This window comes from Myxocyprinus asiaticus, chromosome 20 (assembly GCF_019703515.2).
Source record: "Myxocyprinus asiaticus isolate MX2 ecotype Aquarium Trade chromosome 20, UBuf_Myxa_2, whole genome shotgun sequence".
NCBI lineage: Eukaryota > Metazoa > Chordata > Actinopteri > Cypriniformes > Catostomidae > Myxocyprinus > Myxocyprinus asiaticus.
The window spans coordinates 44878983-44900801 of record NC_059363.1 but is presented as its reverse complement, the minus strand read 5'-3'; the positions used below and the strand labels follow the sequence as shown (position 1 = coordinate 44900801).

General features: G+C 35.1%; 2 protein-coding genes across 4 annotated transcripts in view; both read left to right on the top strand.

Moving 5' to 3' along the window:
* The window catches only part of LOC127410946 (fermitin family homolog 2-like), a 131707-nt gene extending 123707 nt beyond the window's left edge, over positions 1 to 8000 (top strand). The window contains exons 14-16 of one of the 2 annotated variants that reach the window (XM_051646228.1): positions 1825 to 1949; positions 3735 to 3876; positions 5179 to 8000. In XM_051646228.1, coding sequence (XP_051502188.1) covers positions 1825 to 1949; positions 3735 to 3876; positions 5179 to 5352 — 441 coding nt within the window. In that variant the 3' untranslated portion in view covers positions 5353 to 8000. The remainder of the gene's footprint in view (positions 1 to 1824; positions 1950 to 3734; positions 3877 to 5178) is intronic. The other variant, XM_051646229.1, reaches the window with a different exon arrangement.
* Positions 8001 to 16815: 8815 nt separating this feature from the next.
* The window catches only part of LOC127410995 (syntaxin-binding protein 6-like), an 81987-nt gene continuing 76983 nt past the window's right edge, over positions 16816 to 21819 (top strand). Inside the window, exons 1-2 of one of the 2 annotated variants that reach the window (XM_051646303.1) lie at positions 16816 to 16992; positions 18850 to 18880. The gene's annotated coding sequence lies outside the window, so the exon portion shown is untranslated. The remainder of the gene's footprint in view (positions 16993 to 18849; positions 18881 to 21819) is intronic. The other variant, XM_051646302.1, reaches the window with a different exon arrangement.

Sequence of the window (21819 nt, the reverse complement as noted above, 5' to 3'; positions counted from 1 at the left end):
AGATATAACTTTACATAAATAAGGTAAGCGATTTTATCACACTAAATTCATGTTAACATGTATATGACTCTATATTATGTCTTTATATAAGGCTATACTTTTTAAACAGTGTACTGTTTTGTTTTTTTTTTTTTTTTTTTTAAGGAAATGATTGGTGAGTCACAATTATTTTTGTGGAAATCAACATTATATCACAAATGAACTTGTATTAAACCTGGAAGATTCCTTAAAATATGTCAAATTATTGCTTTGCTTAGTGTTGAGTTGAACTGTAAACTGATCTCTTTTGAAATGTTAAGTCAAATAATTGATCAAGTGGAGACTTCAGTGACTGCGCTCATTTTTCTACTTGCAGTGGCCCCAAAACGTGTTTGGACACTCGAGTCACACTTTAAGATGTCTTAATGTCATTAAATAAGAAAGGATCAAAGCAAGTGATATTTATTTTAAAGAAATATAGCACTAGCACACTTTTCTAACTAAACATGTCACAAAAGAAGTTACTTTGATTTAACCTTATAATAGATCTAGTGTTGAGATTGCAGTATTGTCAAACGTTACTGTCTCATGTGAATGTACTGAACTCCACCTGTGGTTACTCTGCTAGGATACCTGTGTGAACTTGAGGGGAACTGACTTCATACATCCACTCAAAATCACCTACTGATTAAAAGTCATGGAGCAAAAATGGCTCAGAAAATTGAAGATAGTTCTGAGCAAAACTCTAGCAGCATTTGAGCGCTTATGCCATGTGCTTTCGTATCTAAAGCTGTGAGACATTTATAAATGTGTCTGAAGAGTCCCAATACCTTTTGGGGCCACTGTATTTGAAAAGGTTATTTATGAGGTTTTAAAGGTATAGTTCACCCAAAAATTATTTTATTTATTATTTAATGATCATTTATTTGCCCACCTTCATGCCATCTCGGATGTGCATGACTCTTTCTTCTGCGGAACACAAATAAAGATTTTTAGAAGAATATTTCAGCTCTGGTGGTCCATACAGTGCAAGTGAATAGTGACCAAAACTTTGAAGCTCCAAAAAACACAAAGGAAACAAATGTAATCCATAAGACTCCAGTGGTTAAATCCAACCTTCATAAACGATATAATAGGTGTGGGTGACTTTCATTTTCACTTTTGCATCTGAAAGTCACATGTGGTTCCTGTTCAGTTTCACTTTCACATCTGAAAGTGAAAGTTAAGGTGGTGATTTAGAGTAAAAATGACTTAAATTTTAATCTGTTTCTCACCTACACCTATCATATTTGTTCTGAAGACATAGATTTAACCACTGGAGTTGTATGGATTACTTCTGTTTCCTTCTGTGTTTTTTGGAGCTACAAATGTCTGATCACCATTCACTTCCATTGTGTGGATCTACAGAGCTGAAATATTCTACTAAAAATCTTTGTTTGTGTTCAGCAGAAGAAAGTCATACACATCTGGGATGACATGAGGGTGAGAAAATGATGAGAGAATTTTTATCTTTGGGTGAAATATTCCTTTAAGGTCTAAACAATGGTAGCTGGGAATGTAATGGCATCTATGAATGAATGTACAAAAGTACTAACTGTAAGGAATGCTTAAAGAGGAGACATCTTTTGTCAGGTGTTTAGTGTGAAATCTGTAGTAATTGAATACAGAAGCACTTAAACAATGAAGAAGTGTTTTAATTCACTGCTGGATTCTCTCACTGGGTTTGTGGGATCTAATCATGTCTCCTGAGAACAGTACGTCTGTGTTAAGTGTTACTTTGTGCTCAGGTTACGAAGCTTTTTAGTTTAATTTGTATGAATGAATGGTTTTGTGTGTGATCCTCAGATCTCAGCCCGCATCCTGGAAGCCCATCAGAATGTGGCCCAGATGAGCCTCATTGAGGCCAAGATGCGCTTCATACAGGCGTGGCAGTCCTTGCCAGAGTTTGGAATCACCCATTTTCTTGCCAAGTGAGTGTCTTCTATAACCTGTTTTAACTCTCTCAAATATTTTGACTAAAGTTTGAGTGATGTTTGCATCATCTATTCATGATATCTAATCAGATATTGTCATTGTTAATAATTATGATTCATTTAGTGTGGCAACTATTGACTATTTTGATAAGTGATTAATCTATTGATTATTTCTTTGATGAATCAGTTAATCTGTCGATTTATTTCTTCAATTTTATACATAACATATACATTTTACTATATTTATTCTGTAAATATAAGGGACTCTGTACAGTTACACTTCTTATAAAATATTTTTTCTTGCATTGAATGTAGGATTTCAGTTATGGTTGTTTTTTCTAAAAATAAAAGTTTGTCTAATGGCATAGTTTAATCAAAACAGTTGTGCTCCCCACAATTTCGCTCTGTTTGATTGACATGGATGCATACATGCTCGTTCGAAGTCTTTGAAGTTTAAAGGAGACTGGTTTGCAGTAATGACAAACCTTTGTTGCAAAATGGATATAGGTGCATGACTTTTAGAAAAATACAGCTTTAATTAAAAATATTTTAAATATACACCGATCAGCCACAACATTAAAACCACCTGCCTAATACTGTGTAGGTCCCCATTGTGCCACCAAAACAGCGCCAACCCGTGTCTCAGAATAGCATTCAGAGATGATATTCTTCTCACCACAATTTTACAGAGCAGTTATCTGAGTTACTGTAGACTTTGTCAGTTCAAACCAGTCTGACCATTCTCTGTTGACCTCTCTCATCAACAAGGCGTTTCCATCTGCAGAACTGCCGCTCACTGGATGTTTTTTGGTTTTGAGTAAATTCTAGAGACTGTTGTGTGTGAAAATCCCAGGAGATCAGCAGTTACAGAAATACTCAAACCAGCCCATCTGGCACCAACAATCATCCATGCGATTATCTAATCAGCCAATCATGTGGCAGCAGTGCAGTGCTTAAATCATGCAGAAACGGGTCAGGAGCTTCAGTCAATGTTCACATCAACCATCAGAATGGGGGCAAAATGTAATCTCAGTGATTTGGACCATGGCATGATTGTTGTTCATCTCTGAATGCTATTCTAAGATGTGGGTTAGTGCTGTTTTGGCGGCACGAGTGGGACCTACACAATATTAGGCAGGTGGTTTTAATGTTGTGGCTGATCGGTGTATGTTATTAATAACAGTGTGTAAGCAGCATATGTATCTAACATTATCCCATATTTTCAGCAAAGCAAATTATTAGCTAATATTTCAGTTTGGTGTCACCATTGCCTGGTTCTAGGCTGATTTTTAATCCCAGTACATCTCTGATGGATCATATAGCACTTTTAATAATGGTGCTAAATTTTTAATGTTTTGCATTTGTCTTTAAAGTAGTAATAATAATAATAATAAAATTAATAACTTTCAATCTTAACTTTTCTTGATTCAGGCTTAGTTTAAAGAATCATAAACTGAACCGAACCGTGAGCTCAGTATCGTGAACCGAACCGAAAGGGAGATGAGTGAACAGATACACCTCTACTCTCTATCTATCTAGCTATCAATCTGACATTTTATCTGACTACCTTTGTGACAGTCTGTCTGGCCATCTTGCTATCTAGCTAACAGTTTGTCTTATTGTAATGTCTGCATGTCCATTAAACATTAGAGAGATTTAGAGAGATTTGTCAGGCCAATGTCAACTATGAATCTAGTTGATTATGAATCGTTTTCAATTGTTATTGATTATAATGTTGTTGCAGCATCAGATTAATTGTTGATAATTGTGGAATTTGATTAGGTTTCAGGGGAGCAAGAGAGATGAGTTGATTGGCATCACCTACAACAGACTGATCCGTATGGACGCCAGCACAGGAGATGCCATCAAGACCTGGCGCTTCAGCAACATGAAACAGTGGAACGTCAACTGGGAGATCAAGATGGTAACAGGCTCTTTATATTCAGACCTTATCATTAGTACATAATGGCGACTGACACACTGCAGCTAAATACAGTTGTCACTCCTCTTCTGAGTGCCTAATCATGTTCTATACACAAAGTTTGGTAATTAATGAGTGTGACAAATGCATCGTACAGCAGAATTCACTCTGAAAAATGTATGTAATGACAACCACATTTACATGAAATCTGTGTAGTGTGTACAGAACCAAACTGAACAATTTGTTGTTCATGTAGTGATGTAAATAGAAGTGTGAGACAGACTTGAGATTCTCCACTGTACTTTTTCTAGCCAGCCTTGCGTTCTATGGGCATTAACCTATATTCAGTATTACGCTCCAGACACAGACACAGTTTAAAAGAAGCAGCGTAACAGGCATAAACAAAGCACAAATGGTGGTTTACTTACAATTGCTTGTGGTCACCACCATGAGACCCTAAAATGACGCTTAAAATTCTTAAAGGGGGCATGACTATTTTTTTCTTTTTTTTTTTCACTTATAATGTTAGGATGTTTGTTTGTTTGTTTTTTGTTGTTTTTTTTTTGCACCAAAACAGCCATAACTTGTAATATATGATCATTTTCCACCCTGTCTCTGTCCCTGTGTCTGAAATGTGTGGTTTTGGCATTGCTTCTCCTTTAAGACTTTAATGTAAATGCCCACAGTTATGATTAGCTAACATCTTTGCATAGCAAATAAGCTCATGTGAAACTCAAATGGGAACTGGTGCAATCCCTTGAATACAGCTGTATATGTTTGAAACTCAACTAAGAGAGAATGAACCAGCTCCACAATAACAAAAACTATATTTCAGGGTTTACACAGAACGCACATCAAACACAAAATGAATGATTTTATTTACACAAGCTGCACCATAATCCATAAATATCAAACATTCATCAAAAGAAATGATGATTAACGATAAGCTTATAACACACAGCAGCAGGTCTAGTAAGCTGCAATTTACATATCGCACAGTTCTGATATTTTGCGATATAAGATTTTTGTCCTGACTTAATACATTATCGGCTGTCTTTACATGTACAGTTTATCGTGTCAGCAGGGGCATTTCGACCAAGAAGCGGGTTTGACTGTTCACGCACACAGGTGCATTCACCACCACGAGCACTTTATAGAGCGTGTGCTTTGGTTCTTTGATACAAATATTAAATACAAGACAGAAGTGTTTCTGACCTGAGATCATCAAATGCTTCATACATGAAGTGCATGTTATAGATCATATATTATGCCTGTACATAATGATCTGCTCTACTGTCACTGTAGGTAAAAGTGGAGTTTGCAGATGAGCCCAGTCTTGCGTTCATCTGTGCTGAGGTAGACTGTAAAGTGGTGCACGAGTTCATCGGCGGCTACATCTTCCTGTCCACGCGTGCCAAGGACCAGAATGAGTCTCTAGATGAGGAGATGTTCTACAAGCTGACCAGCGGATGGGTTTGAGCGCTGCTCTTCTCATAGCATCAGGGGGACTGGACTGACTGACTTCTGTTACTCTCACACTGCTTTTCTTTTCTCTGTTTTAACCACTTCAATGCTCCACATCATAGGTGTTTGGAAACATTATACTTGTGAATGCATTTATAACACTAGCAGACATACTTACAGAGGACACTGTGAGGACACTGTGAGGACACCAAGTCCAAGGAAACAGTTCTTGCTCTGCCCTCTTAGTCTGTTTCAGAAGTTACTTCCTCCAGAGCGGTTAACTGCTTCCCTCCAGGAATTATTTAGTTAACTAGATGAAGCAATAGTAGTTGTCGTTCTTGCTAGTCTAATAGATATATGCCAGCTTTGTGCACCAAGAAATGCCAATTATTTATTTCTTACTAACTCGTGTTACATTTACATCGTCTTTATTGGTCATTTTTTTGAATGAATCCTTTGCGATAACTACGTCACATTCTTATGCTGTCATCGAAACACTACAGAAGGAATTGTTACACTAGCTTTAAAGGAATCGTTTATTCAAATATTGAAATTGTGATTATTTACTCAGCCTCATGTCATTTCAAACCTGCATGCTGTTATTTATTTTTTTAGTAGAATGCAAAATTTTAAAGAATCTTCACACAACTGTTTTCCATTCAACAGCAGTTCATAGTGAAAACAGTTGCATGAAAGTATATTCCAAGTCTTCTGAAGCCATGTGATGGCATTGTAAGGAACAGACTGAATTGTTTATAAAAAAAATATTCCTCTTTGTTCTCAAATCAAATATGACTCAGGTTTGTCATCATGATGTTTGGTCACCAATTTTGTAGTCCAGTACGACTTTAGTCCATTCAAGAGCTTCGACTGAGGGGAACAATTACAATTTGGGTCTGTTCCTCATGCAAAGCTATCGAATGACTCCAGAAGACTTGCAGTATAGTGAATGATTCGTATGAAGAACTAACTTTCTATTGTGATAGTGTTTTTTGAGCTTGACAGTTGTGGTCTCTGTGTAAGCTGCATTTTTATGTTCCACAGAAAGAAATAACAGCAAATGGGTTTGAATCCACATGATAGTGAGTGAATAATGACAGGATTGTAATTTTTGGGGTGAACTATCCCTTTGTTGCTGTTTCTGAAGAGATCTGAACGGTTCTGACTTACTGCACTACACTCGAGATGATCTCGCTCGGCAGTTTTTCAACAACAAACTGATGCAATTTTGTCGTTTTAAAGCACTTCTGCCGTAAGATAAGAGTCTCTTTATGAATAAGCAGTAGTTTGAAGTTTATATTTGTGTGTTTGTGCCCTCTGCTTTTAGTGATCATGTGTGTTCGACAGTACATTAAAGTGAATTACACAGATGTTTTTTACACTATGACAGTGGGTTGCCCACTTTTTTGTAGCAACAGTTCGCAGTGCAGCAACATAGGAGAACATTTATGAAGGAATGAATCTATGGCAACAGATTCGGCTTTTGAAGGCCATTGATTTCCAAATGTAAGAAGTTTCTTTTTATTATTATCTTCCTAGGAAGTCTGCTATTTTATCCATCAGCCTTTATTGTGCACCAATATAGTATTATTCAACAGCATTTCATTATTATGCACCAGCGATAGGTCACTGTTTTAAAAACAAGTTTTTTTTCTTTGTCCAACATGAAGGAACGCTAAATGAAGTATTGTATTTTTTTTTTTTTTTTTTTTTTTTGTATCTAATGTAAAAACAGGTTTTAAAGAATTGTACAGTTGTTTTGTTGCTGCTTTTTTTCTGTCATTTTTCGGAAGTATGTTTCTTTCCAGAAGAGAGGGAAAAAAGCCATTTTTGACATTGAGGATTCATTCCTGCCAATGTTACAATCTTATGGAGTTTTAGAAAAAAAAAATATATATATATATATAAATGCATATGAAGAAATTAAAAATATCTCAAGCTCCAGGTTTCAATGAACTCATTTAGATCATAGCGTCTTTTATATCTCATGAGGAGCTTTTGATTTGCCTTTTGTTTTTCTTGCCTTAAGTGATGAATAACCATAATTGTTTTGATTCTGCTGCAAAAATATTTTTTTAAGAAAGTGTCGTTAATGATCGCTCAAACACTATTGAAGTGTAGCAGAATCTGTGTGTGTGTGTGTGTGTGTGTGTGTGTGTCTTTTGTAGTGCACCGGTTAATGACAGTATTTTCTTTTGTTTTAACATATGAAGATGGTTCAGAGCCAGAAGTGTTTTTTTTTTTTTTTTTTTTTTTACCTTCTATGTTTTCACAGATGCCAGCAGTGCAGTGCATGGCCTGTTTAAAAAATTTAAAAATGCCATTTACTTTACAAAAATAAATAATAAAATCATTTTTATTTAAAATCCTAAAATGACAATGGTTCAATTTATTAATTGTTTTTGGCATCACCCTGAGTGCAGTGCCGTTCTCCACCAGAGGAGAGCAGTGTTGCTGCAAACAATTTTAATGATCTGATTGAGCCATTATTGACCCTGGTGACACAATTTGTCCCTGGATAACTGTTATCATGAATAGCTTGCACTTGAAGGTGAAGTTACTCTTAAAATGTCAATGTGATCCTGGCACATGCTGTCTAAAATCTGCTGAAAATACTACAAACTGGTGTCCCATTACTGTTCTTAAAGCAATAAAGGCACACATTGCATGTACTGGAACAACCACTCAATGTAAGCTGTAGTATTATCTAACATAATGGACCCTGTTCACATATTGTGATGATGTGTTTCTGCCTTATTTAGCAGCAGAAATCTAGCAAACTTTTATATGTTTGCAGTTTTTTCTTTACTTTTTAGTGTAAAAAACGAGTTACCACAGGTGCGATGAGGTTTCTAATATACAGCTGCTGAGAGAGTGACAGTAAATTTGTCATCGTCTCTCTTCTGACTGTCGTAATCCATCGCCCTCTTTTTTTTTTCTTCATTTGGAAAGTTGTGGAAATGTAAGTGACAGTTTTTTTTCTTTTACTTTTTTTCCCCTCTTGATGATGGAGCAAATGGGTAAGTGAAAATTATATATTTCTGTGGTCTTCCATTCACGTGCAACTGTTATCACATAAGAACATGCCATTCAATTTTTACACTCAGGAAGTGACATCATTTGGACCCTTTCTACAGTATGTAAAAAGTAAGTAAATAATTTAATTTTCTCAATTTTTACACATATTGTAAAGCTTAATTCATTAAGCGCAGTCATTCAACACTGTTACTAGTTATTTTAAGAAAAATAAACGGGCTATTTTTTTCTTGTTTTTAAAAATTAAAGCATACCGTTTTTGCTGGTTGTTCATCTGAAGCAAAGAAGGCTTCCTCCTGTTATTTACATATCTCTAAATGTATATCTGGGTTTCCACGCGTCCTGGAAAACCTGGAATTTTTCAGTCATGGAAAATTAGAAAAATACATAAATGTCCTGGAAAATATTTTAATATAATAAAACAGTTTGACTGTGTTGCTAGCAAGGTTTCCGTTACGTGTACAAAACATGGTAACGATCGGGACTCAGAATAGGAGTCAAATCCATGTAGCCTGGTCAAGTATTATATATTAAAATATATACACTATCAATCATATTAAAATATTGCTTAGAAACAGTTCATGTGCACAAGTCATATTTACAGAGTTCATATTCACTGACATATTTGTTATTTTGTCTGCTTTACTGTTATTTTGTCAGAAATATTGTGATTGGTTCATTTAGAGCTCAAACTGTTCTGATTGGTTAATTGGCGGGATTTAAGTAGAGCGCAAGAGGATGAAAGTTTGCTGCTGTTTTAATGCCGTTGTGAGTAATAGGAAAGGATTTTCGATCTGTTTATCTTTTGGTTTGTTACCCAAGAAAAATAACTGTGACATTATATTCACATTTGGTGTCAGAGAGAGTCTTAATTAGCCACGCTGGTAATCTACCTGTGTGTGAGTTCGGAGCTGTTGCTCATCGCTATACACATACATATAGTTTTTTCTCACTGCAGGTGTGTTTGACTTCATGCAGTGCTGCGGAAGCAGTGCATGTCGGTTAGAAAGTTTGTCTGACTTGAACCGGCACCACCGCGCGTCACCGTTACATATGCCATCAATAAGAGCGATTGGAGAGCAGCCGTCTGATGTAGCTGCTTCAGTTGCTCTAGAGGAGCTGCACAAGCTCTGATTACTCATGGTTGATTACAGCAGTGGCATTGAACTACAGTAATTACATTCACAAAACAAACAAATGCTAAGACCTAAACATAAACAAGTCCTCTTTTTACTTTCTACTTTCTCTTCCAAATACACGTTTTCAACGTTTATTGTTCAAATCTTTCACTTTCTTGCGTGTGACGCTTACTGCAACACTTGTCATGTGGAGGGCAATGCGGCTCTTGACGCTGGTGTCAAGCGTCTGAAATTGCTCACTTTTTCACTCATTCAGTATTTCCTATATAGTGGTTGTCTGTGAGTGTCCTATATCAGACAAGGAGTGAACGAAATGAGTGAGTGAATTTGGGCGCTGACGTATACACGGCGCGCCGGAGAGAGCGCTGGAGATGACGCAGAAACAACTTCGTCACATGAGCTTTTATCTTACATGTAGGATAATAATAATCATAATAACAACAATTACGAAACGTGTTATTCTTATAAAATGTTATATACATCTTCATTCTGACATGTTTAACTCAATATATATTTTCATAATGATTAAAATATTAATACTAAAAACTGCCAACAATAATATTTTTTTACAAGTGTACATTTATATCCAAACTCGGCAGCATTTGTGAATGCCGAGAACACATGACATGAAGTTATATACCTATGTGATAACTGAATATTTGAATAATTTCTGTGCACAGTCTTCTGACTTAAAGGAATAGTTCACCCAAAAACGAAAATTTGCTGATAATTTACTCACCCTCAGGCCATCCTAGATGTATCAGAGTTTCTTTCTTCATCAAAACAGAATTTAAGATTTTTAGGATTTCATTTCAGGCCTCCTCCTTTAAACAATGCAAGTGAATGTCCTCCATTTTTTTGATGGTCCAAAATGCATATTTAGGGTGCATCAAAATAATCCACATGACTCCAGTCGACAAATAAAGTTCTTCTGAAACCAAATGATTATTTTTAGAAACAAAACAATACTTATATACATTTTAACTACAAATGTTCACTTCCGTACACCTGGGACGTGAGCACATGAGAGGGATGACATAAGCTCGTTGGTAAGGTCACGCGTCACGTGGAGGAGTCAGGAAGCGCGTCATTGTTTACAAGAGAAACTTGTGCCGTTCACAAACCAAAACAATTTAAAAACTCTCTCTCTCTCTCTCTCTCTCTCTCTCTCTCTCTCTCTCTCTCTCTCTCTATATATATATATATATATATATATATATATATATATATAAAAATAATTTCCAAATAATAATAAAAAAAACAATGTAAACAATGACGCAATTCCTGACTCCTCCTCCACGTGATGCGTGACCTTACCAACGAGCTTGCGTCATCCCTCTCATGTGCTCACGTCACAGGTCTTAAATTCTGTTTTGATGAAGAAAGAAACTCGGATACATCTTGGATGGCCTGAGGGTGAGTAAATTATCAGCAAATTTTCATTTTTGGGTGAAATAATCCTTTAAGAATAATATCACCACAGTGACTTGAAAGTAATCACTTTGCATTTTAATGGCAAAATAAAAAAAAATAGCCATATCAAATATTTAGTCTAATTTAACTAAGATGTTGGATCGCTATATTTGATTGTTATTTTTAATCACATTTTGATATGTCAAAAATTGAAACTACAGCCAGTGTGAAATCAAACATTGGAAAAGAAATGAAGCTGTAAACTGGCGTCTCTCGCGCTCCATCTGTTTCTCTCCCACTCGCGCATGCGCTCCCTGCACATCAGTTCAAGGCAAGATAGCGTCAGCAAGTGTACTTCCTCTGTACACTCAAAATCATGATGCATTGTGGGTAATAATGAGTGAACAAATATAGGGAACGAAATGCAGGGAACGAATTCGGACACTACTACAAAATGGCTAACACCCAACATAGTGCACTATATAGTGGATAGGGGGCGATTTCGGACACAGCGCTAGTCTCGCCCTGCATCTCGACTGGCCTGCTTATACTACGCACTTAATGTATCTGCTTTTTTTTTTATGGAAATGTGCACACTTCTGAGTGTGTAGCTAAAGAGTGTGCAAGTATTAAGACACTATCACGTCATAAAATTGCGTCTTGAAACCACAGACCCCTTGGTTGCATCACGTGCATCCTGGACCACATCGTTGAAGATCGCGGGTCTTTCGTACAGTACATGCTGTATGATGCATATGTAGTAATGAGTATTTAATGTAAGCCAGAATTATATATTTCACTATCATTATCTCCACTGAATGTGTGAAGTTCACAATGTGTTGCAGATTAAATGTAATGCGAAAAACATGAAATAAATACTTTGAACAAGTTAACAATTTGATCTTATTCATAATCAACTAAAGTAAAAAAGGTAGTTTTATCTATCATATCTTGAGTGTCATAATTCAGAAAGACAGAACAAATGCATAACACCGTGCCGGATCAATTTACTTATTGTTTTTGTGTCTTTTGAAGCGTCACATACGAATAATCAATGTTTTTGATTATTTAAAACGAGCAACGAGCCCCGTAATCTACGTCCCTGGTTACATCATTCAACAGTCCATTGAAAGTGAATTTGATCTCTGCTATATTTCAGTATGATACATTAAATGAGAAAAATAAAATGAGAACTTACAATTGTGTTAATTTGATTAATGTTTCTGTTTGAGATTTTTCCATTTTTAATCCACATAGTGCTGAAACTTCTACTTAATGATTACTTTCAGAAAGCAAGCTCTTAAAAAACTGTGTGTGTGTACATAAGCAATACAAATACAGTAGATGGACGTAAAAGTGTGCAGTTAAGATGATCATGATCATGATTATTAATCACTCAAACCCGTTTTGTTCATTGTGTAAATGGAGCAGCCAATCGTTCACAATTTAACGAGCAGCGTCTTCATCCCACAGTGTGAACGAATGAAGTTTAACCATTAAACTTACGTGACGCTTAAGATGTGAAAACATTTAAGAACTGATGAAGCTCTGTCTTCACTGCTATGTTTGTAATTTTTCATGCTTCACATTTGTAGTTCTGAAGCGAACCATTAAACTCCTCTTCCGTCGAGCAAGGGATTGTGGGCAATATTAGCTTAAAATGCATGCACGGATCCACACTTCGCAAATCTACCGGAAATAGTAGACCATCCGGTCAACTTTGGAACCCTTTTTCAAAGAATACTACCATTTGAGATATACTAATTCTTATCTCATATACTATTAAGGGTGGATAGTGTGCACATTGAGACGCAGCATCAACTCGAAAAGACTTGTTAAAACACAACATTACTTGTGAAACACTATCCTCAACACTGGTCTATAAGATGATCCTTATTCATTCATGAGCACTTGCATGCTGAAGTCAGCAGATTTGACATGCAAATTTTAATAAAGGAGAAGCGAAGGACATTATTGATACTCATTATTATTATTATCATTATTATTAGACTATTATTGTTGTCTTTTTGGATGAAAAGTCATGCTCAGCAGTTCACAAACTAAACAAAAATGATAGATTTGCTCTTATAGTGCTAGTCTCTTGGTAAATTTCGGTTTGATTCAGTGACTCACTCATTGCACATAAGACGCTCATTTGTCGTCTCCAGAAGTAGTCCCTAAATTAATCAATTAATGAAACAGAACAAATTTGTGAAACAGAAGCAAGCCACACCAAAATACGCATTATTTTTGCAGCTAATTCTGCACAATTGTGCAGATAAATTGCTATTCTTGAATCATAAAAATAGCTTAAGTTGGTGCTTTTAGCTTGATCTTTAAAAAAATAACCCCTGAAAACATGTCCGTGGATTAGTGATTGTTTCAACTTTTTCGCCCCTCATGAGTTTGCATCCTTGTGAGTTATAAACTTTAGACAATGATGACAGTTGGACCACTGATTTAAAAAATAAAATAAAATAAATTCACAATGGGTTGGTAGCATGATGATTCAGCCTTAATTCCTCGGGATGTGAATTACTTTTCAATAATTCAACGACTGGATTCAACTTATACCAAGGTAACCACCAGTCATAAAAATAGGTTTAGCAATAAAACACAAAATGTCCTGGAATATGACATATTTGGATAAAATTAATGTTTGAATGTACAATTAATCAAATTAATCAACAAAAAATCAAATCAAATCACTTTGTTGTCACACAGCCATATACACAAGTGCAATGGTGTGTGAAATTCTTGGGTGCAGTTCCGATCAACATAGCAGTCGTGACAGTGATGAGACATATACCAATTTACAATAACATCAAATTAACACAGCACAATTTAAACATCTGATATACACATAATTACTCAACAATATACAAATAATAACATACACTGTACAGTATACAATACGCACTATATAGATACACATTATTCAATAAAAATAAAAAAGTATATATAAAATGTACAGTTGGTTGTATTGTACTGTATTGACATTCTGGCTGTCGGTTGATAGTCAGTTGTTAAGAGAGACATAATATAATAATAATAATATAATTTATGACAGTCCGGTGTGAGATATAAGAGTAAGAGTAATAAAGTGCAGTGCTGATGTATTTTGATCGTGGGAGATCAAGAGTTCAAAAGTCTGATTGTTTGGGGGAAGAAGCTATCATGGAGTCGGCTGGTGCGGGTCCTGATGCTGCGATACCGCCTGTTAAATTTGAACAATCGTGATATGTCCTAGTGTAATAATTCAACTAAAAAAGTCTCTGATTTAATTGAATAAATAAATAATCTGTTAGTGATGCACACTTCAAAATGAATGTGCAGAGACGGCTGCTCATACACTGAAAACACCTCATCATGATCTTTGCACGCACTCTAGTGTGTGTGAGATGACAGAGAGCAGAGCACTCTGAAGTGTGCAGCACATACAGACTAGTTATTTAATTAAATCACAACTTTACAGGGATTAATAATCAACCTGGGCCATGGAGAAAACTGCTTATGTGGAGGTAAGAAACTACACTGTAAAAAATGTCTGTAATTTTAACAGTAAAAGACTGTAAAAATGCTACAGAAATAAAACGTTAATTGATTAACGAATATTAACTGTAAAATATACAGTAAAGATTTTTAATATATTTTAAAAGACAATACAGTAGTTTTTACAATAAAATGTTGTAAAAATTACATTTTTTTAGATTGAAAAATTATGATTTTCCTGTATAATTAATGGTAAAATATGTTTTACATTGTTTAACAAGAGTACATTTACTTTTTACAGTAAATTATTGTTAGAATTACAGTAAAAAGCGATAATCGGGCATTTCCACAATTCCCTGCATGACCTATCATTATATTTCATGTGAATAGTTCTGTTTCTTCTTATTTTTAATATCAGTTACGTACATCGGGGTGTTCTGTTTTAGATTTGATGTTGTTGAGTTCATGTTTATTACATTATTTTAAATTCACATGTGTTACCCTGATGGTGTTTAGTGTTTGTGTGACACTGAGCACTGTCTCTACATGCTTATTGGTCATTGCTCCTAGAAGAGCCACTATTGGTGAACTTCATGTGATCATGTGCTCTTCTGTAGTTACTACAGTGATTAACAATACATTATAAAGTAAAAAGCAGATGTTTACAGTTCAAGAAGGCTAATATCAATTTTATGACATTTTTTTACTGTAAATTTAACAGAATTTTTGTTTTTTTATAGTGCCATCGTGCCATGTAAATTACAACAGTTTTAAACTCTAAAATGTACAGGTTGTTCTGTAAAGTTGTTTACATTTTTACTGTATTTTTTACACAATTTTTTTTTGTAAAAACAACAGGATTTTTTTTTACAGTGTACCGTCAAAAACACACAGAAATATAAAGCTTGATTTAAATAGGCGCATGTGTTTTTGTTTAAATATTACATTTGTTGGGCTGCGTTTTCCAAAAGCATCGTAACTTGATCGTAGAAACCATTGACGCCAATAGTCGCTACGATCAACTTAAGCTTGTGATGCTTTTGGGAAACGCAGCTCCGGAAAATTGTGCCTTGAAAAGAGTGGGAATGTTGATGCATACAAACGCTGTGTGTGTGTGTGTGTGTGTGTGTGTGTGTGTGTGTGTGTGTGTGTGTGTGTGTGTGTGTGTGTGTGTGTGTGTTCCACATAAGAAAGTCAAACCGGTTTGGAACGATATGAGGGTGAGTCAATGATGACGGCGTGGTCCAGTTAGTCCCTGCTGGTAGGTGTCAGAACTACACCATCTGGACCAAAAAAAAAAAACACACAAAAAAAGCATCTTTCGGTCAATCAAAAAATCCTTTATTTATTTGCAAACAACATACAGTACAAATCACAAATATTTCAGTGTAATTAAACAGTTCTCTGAAGTACTTGATTCTGATCACTCAATTGCAGCATTTATCGGTCATTTATTTCTGAATAATGACTGTTGACCATGACAAGAAAATAAAATATTTTCAACAGAAATCAATATTTTCATGTCCATATATTAATTTATTTGTAACAGTAGCTGTGTAATAAGCAGGATATACACTGACAGGTTGATCAGGACTTGAGCTCAGTCTTTCTGGGCACTACGCAGTCTCTTCTCACGTAACCCGTAACCCCCTACATGCTGGGGTCATGGTCACCCTGTCTGGGTGTCACTAGTGAACATTTTTTCTAAAGATCTCTTAAAAGTGTCAAATGAAGTTTTCTACGTCTGCTGCCTTTTACGTCACAACTCAAGATTGTGTGGATTTGGTACTGGAGTTTTCTATTTCTAAATATAGCTGAAATGTTTCCTTTCTACACTGAATAAGTAAGTTTAAGTGTGAAACTAAAAATATGAAGTAAATTCTACATTTGTACTCAATTCAAACATGTAGCTCTGGTAAATATTATTTATGACTGTTTATCTTTACAATGCGTCATCGAGTATCAATCCTAACGTAGAAAACATTGTCATATTTATTTGCTAATTTGAGTAAATTGTGGGCGGCTTTTGTTTGTCATGTGACACGTGATTAAACGTGTTTAAAAGAAAAGTTTTTTATGTTTAATTTTAATATTAATGTTGTAAGTTACTGTATTAACTGAAATATTTAAGCTTTATCACTCACTCAAATCAATATGTCAAAGTTAAGTAGATTTTGATTAATTTTATACCATTCAAATTTACTGTGAAAAAAAAAAAAAAAAACAACTTGCGAGAAAACTCTTACAAGTCTTTTATTTATTTATTTTTTTTTCTCAGTGTAGTTTGGTCCCAGCTGTTGGTTTGTAGATCGTGTGAAACATTTACTTCACATACATTACAGACAAATATTTGTTACATATATTTGTTGAATCATTCGCAGAAAGTGTCAGAGAAAGACGTGGCAGCAGGTCCCGCGCTGTTTGTGTTTTAATGTGAGGGAGTCGGCGCGTCTGATCACGTCACTCTCTGATGATTTGTGAGACACGGAACATCACCGATCGGTGACAGTCTGACGGGAGAACCGTGTGTGTTTGCAGATGGACATAACAGCGCAAAGACGGAGCGAGCAGTGAGGTAAGAAACAAACAAGACTAATCATCAGTTACATTACCCCAGATGTTTGGAAACTAATTGTAAAGTCGGTAAAAGTTCTTTCTGTCAGTGTCCATGGTAACCGAACGCGAATCGCTGTTCATAAAAACAATGTGACAGAAGCGCGCGCAGTTTCGCAACTCAACACGCGCTTCTGTGTCACACGCGCTCTTTCGCTTTTCATTTGAAGAATCTGAAAATCATGACAACTCATCTTTTACCAGGATTCTCACTGATTTGACAGATAAAGCGTATTTCACTTGTTATTTATCCGTCCTGCTTGAGAACAGCGACAATGAATGAATGCAGGGGCGTAGATTCCGGGGGGTCATCAAAACAAGCAAGTACAACCCCCATATTTATACCATGATCAGTGGAAACATAACAGCCCCCAATGTTCAAGCCAAATCTACGCCCTTGGATGAATAAATGTCTGCGGAGACGTGATAAAAACCCAAACATGAACATTCAGTGTTTATTTACTCAGCCACATTTTCTTACAAACACGCTTATTTATGGAAGCTGATTTATGCCATATGGAAAAATAATAATTATTAGATACAAATTCATAATTTGGAGACAAAAGTTATTATTTTGAGATAGTCAAATTTGAAATAGGCATTACTTTGAAATTAAGTTCAAATTATAAGATAATTATGCCATAGAAAATGCAACATTATGAGAAAAAGTTACAATTATGAGATTAAAAGTATAAACTTTAAGATTAGGGAAATAAAAAAAATCAAAATTATGAGATAAAAAGTCATCTAATAATTATGTTGTATCTCATGATTATGACTCGGCATCCTATCATTTATTTTCATCCCATTTTATCTCAGAATTTGGATTTAGTATCTCATAATTGACTTTTTGTCCAATAATTTTGAGTTTTTATCTCTAATTTTGACTTTATCTCATAATTTAGATTTGTAATATCGCAATCCTTTATTTTTTATCTCAATTTTGACTTTTATCCCATAAAATTGATTTAGCATCTCATAATTGTGTCTTTTTATCTCATACTTTTGACTTTCTCATAATTTTGACTATTGCAAAATGATTAATTTGCATCTCATTATTCTGACTTTTTAACTGAAAATTATGACTTTGTGTCTCAAAATTTTGACTTTTTAATGTGGCGGAAACAGTCTTCCATAGTTATTTTAATCTGTTAAAAACAAAAGGAAAAATATTTCAAAAATCTTCATGCAGTTTGTTTCCTTTCAATGGCAACTACCATGAAAGTGGTCCACATGACTTGTGCGCTATATTCCAAGTCTTCTGAACTCGTATGGTATGTTTCTGTGAGGAACAGACTAAAATGTAAGTCATTATTAACTGATAATCTTCTTAGCTTGAGAACCGCTGCGACTGGATCAGTGAGTTGAACTGGAGAACCTGATTTCGAGTTGAGCTGGTTGATTCCAAATTAAACTGATCCGGTTCTCCTTCTGTTACGTAACTTGTACCATCAGTAGCTGCTCTCTTCTAATTTTTAAAGTCAAAATAAACATTGTATCTAATACTGCATGTCTAGCGTGTAAGTCACCGTTAAAAACAATTCTGCTATTGCATTTCTTAGTACCTCCTTATTTGGACTCTCATATTATGCTGTACATTGTAAAGCAAATTTCCCCTTTAAAACATATGATAACATTTATGAGCTTAGAATATCCTGCCCTTTAGTGTTTGATACAAAATCATTGACTTTCACTGGTGGTATCAGAGAAAAATATGCAAGTCAGTATGATCAAAACCAGCATGAGAGCAACAAGTTTGAATGTACATAAAAAGCAGTACTGCATTAAACAAACAGAACTATTTGTCCTGTTTTACTAGGTCTATCTGTCATGAACTACCAGCAGCACAGGTATGAGCTTCATCTTGTACTGCTTTACAGTAGGGTTTCTTTGGTCAGTTCTTACGGCTTGTCACACGGTTCTTCCCTGATTTATTGTAGATGAGGGTTTAGTTTGGGAGCTCTGCTGAAATGTAATGAAGTTCACATCAGCCGTCTTGAATCATGGTTGTCTATTAGATTCTCTGCAGTAACTCTCACCTTCACTAATAACTCTTGTGTTCTCTGCTGAATCACCACGACAAACGAACAGCCCTTTGTGTGCTGCACTTTCTGCAACGTTTCTTGCTAGTGTAAAAGGTTATGTTGCTCTGAGTGTTTTCTGTTTATCCTCACCAAGTATATTTCACTAGTATGATTTGAGTCTGCATAACATCAATGTGTTACTTAAATTAAATATTCATATTCGCTGACGGGTCCACAGGGGGGTGCTATATCATGAAAATGATCTCCCCAGAGATAATGGGGTAGAAATAATAATATGAATACAAAAGTTTTTCACATGGCACTTAAATGGACAAGTCATATATCAAATGATAACTCTCATTCTCAGGAATGTGACTGTATAGATTATTTTGTTGCCTTAATACCACAGTTCAAAAGATTTTCAAAAGAATCACAAAATTAAATATGATTTCTGTAAGTCATCAAATACAAACGTCTCCTATATGCACCAATCATTGCAGCTGAAAGGCCCAAATAGCTAAAAACTTTATCTCTGCTTTTAAACATTAGCCATTTTTTACTTGTCTGTGTGTTGCTTGGCTGAATAATCCAATGTTATATCTTAGATGTCCAGAACAAAATATGCCATCCAGCAGGAAAAGCATGCTAAATAAATCATCATAAAAATATGTGTTTGATTTTTGATAATAAAATGTTATATATCCTCGCAAAGACAAGTATCAGCTTTCTAATGACACCTAGATTGAGCTTCTAGTCCACTCAGACGCCGAGATATTCAATGAAACACTGAGGGTGGTGCATAAACTAAAAATTAGACTGAATGTCTATGGACGAGCGCATCTGTGAGGGCTGAAATGCGTTAGAGCGCCACCTACATTTCAGATCTGTGTATTGTGATGGAATGTGATAGAGAAAAAATATTTTTCCTAGTGTTTGCTGCCATCTAGTGGAATGAAACTTTTCAAAGTGAGAGAGTGAACAAAGTTGGGACAACAATAAAAAAAGACTTAAAAAAACTTTGTTTATCATAAGATTATAAAACATAAAATATTAGTTATGAATAATTGGAGTCTTTTTTTTTATTTGGGGAGGTTTCTGAAAAAATGATAATTTCTTGCAGTTAGTCCACAGTGTGTGTGAATGGTGTAAACGATTTAAAGCATCGGTATAAACAGTGTTAAGATGACATACTGCCAGTCACTTTTCTGCTATTTGCAACGTCTTTGAGAGAAAATCCTGAATAGCCACTTCTATCACCAAACGGATTGCAAAAATAATGACGGGTCGAGATATTCGAACAAAGAGATCAATTTTGTTTTTGTTTTGCAGTAGTTTCCAGCTCTTTAAAGATGTACTATTTCATGCAGTGTTCATATGTACTTTGTTTATAAACTCCTTAGCTTAGCAGGCTACATGCTAACATCAGATTGAGCTGTGTAAAGTCTAATTAATTTGTTAGAAATGTTTCTGTAAAAAGTGTTTTTGTAAGTATAGTAACCTCAAAGTAATCAGTGAGAGAAGTTAATCATTAAAGTAATCTGATTACAATTTTGGATTTATAAACAATTAGTAATTTGTAGTGGATTGCTTTTTTAAAGTGATTTAGCCAGCACTGTAAGTCATGCAGATCATTGTAGAATTTCATGTAAAATTGTGTCCATTATTCAGGTGCTTTGGAAGGATCTAGTATGCTCAGGCTTTAAGCTTCATGTGTTTTCCTTGTTTTTCAGAGCAGCTCGTCAGATTTTCCGCTCTGTGGTGTAAAATCTTGACAGCCTGCAGATGGCTGATGGGAGTAAAACAGCAGTGTGTTTGTGTTTCCTGGATGTGTCCAGTGTCTCTGCTTGTGTAGTGTGACTACACAAGCAGAGTTTTTATTTGACACACGTCGTCCAGTGTTTTTCCAATAGTTGAGTCATATTTCCTGGAACATCTTCAGCGCTTTCTCAGTTTATATTATTCGAATTTGAAATACAATTTTCTAGTGATGAGAGCTGCTTCAGGGTCACTCTATTCAGATTCTATTGTATTTGAACTGATTTTTGTCAAATTATTACAGGCCAGACATTTGAAATTGTAGCTTAAATCCGTTTTAAATAACATGTCTAAATTCTTTGTTTCAATGTATGATTTTGAGTCACTCTTTAGGATAATAATAACAGAATGATACCAGAAACTTTGCATGCAGCTATGCCTTTTATTATCAGACAGGAATGAAATACTATATTCAAAAATTTAATTTAATAAATTAATTGGAGTATTTTCTTATTGCAAATGCCAATGAAAAACAAAAAAACAGGGTTGTTCAAACATTGTCAAACTAATACAATTCAAATAAAATTTCATTCTGTGTTTTTATTTAGGTTAATATTAGATTTTCACATCTCATTTTGAGCCTGATGTCATGAAAAAAATGTGACCGTGGCGACATTTTTGCAAAATGGCATGGTTCATTATACGTGTCGCGGCAGTTGCGAGGTGAAATGTTCTCCCAAACAGATTTGAAGGTTAATGTGCTATTGAGTTTTAAATCAACAAAACCGACCTCCCTACCCTAAACCTTAAACCTAACCGATAGTGTCATGAGATGGTTTGGGAGTTTTGGCAAAAATCTATTGCAACCCAAACAATTTCTGAGTCGTCCTTGAGTGTTTTAATATCATGTAGGGCTGTCAACAGGGCTGAAAAACTGGTTTAAAATATTTTACTTGAGTATTACTGAAATTCAAATTATATTAAAATTTTAAAGACCTGATTTCAGAAAT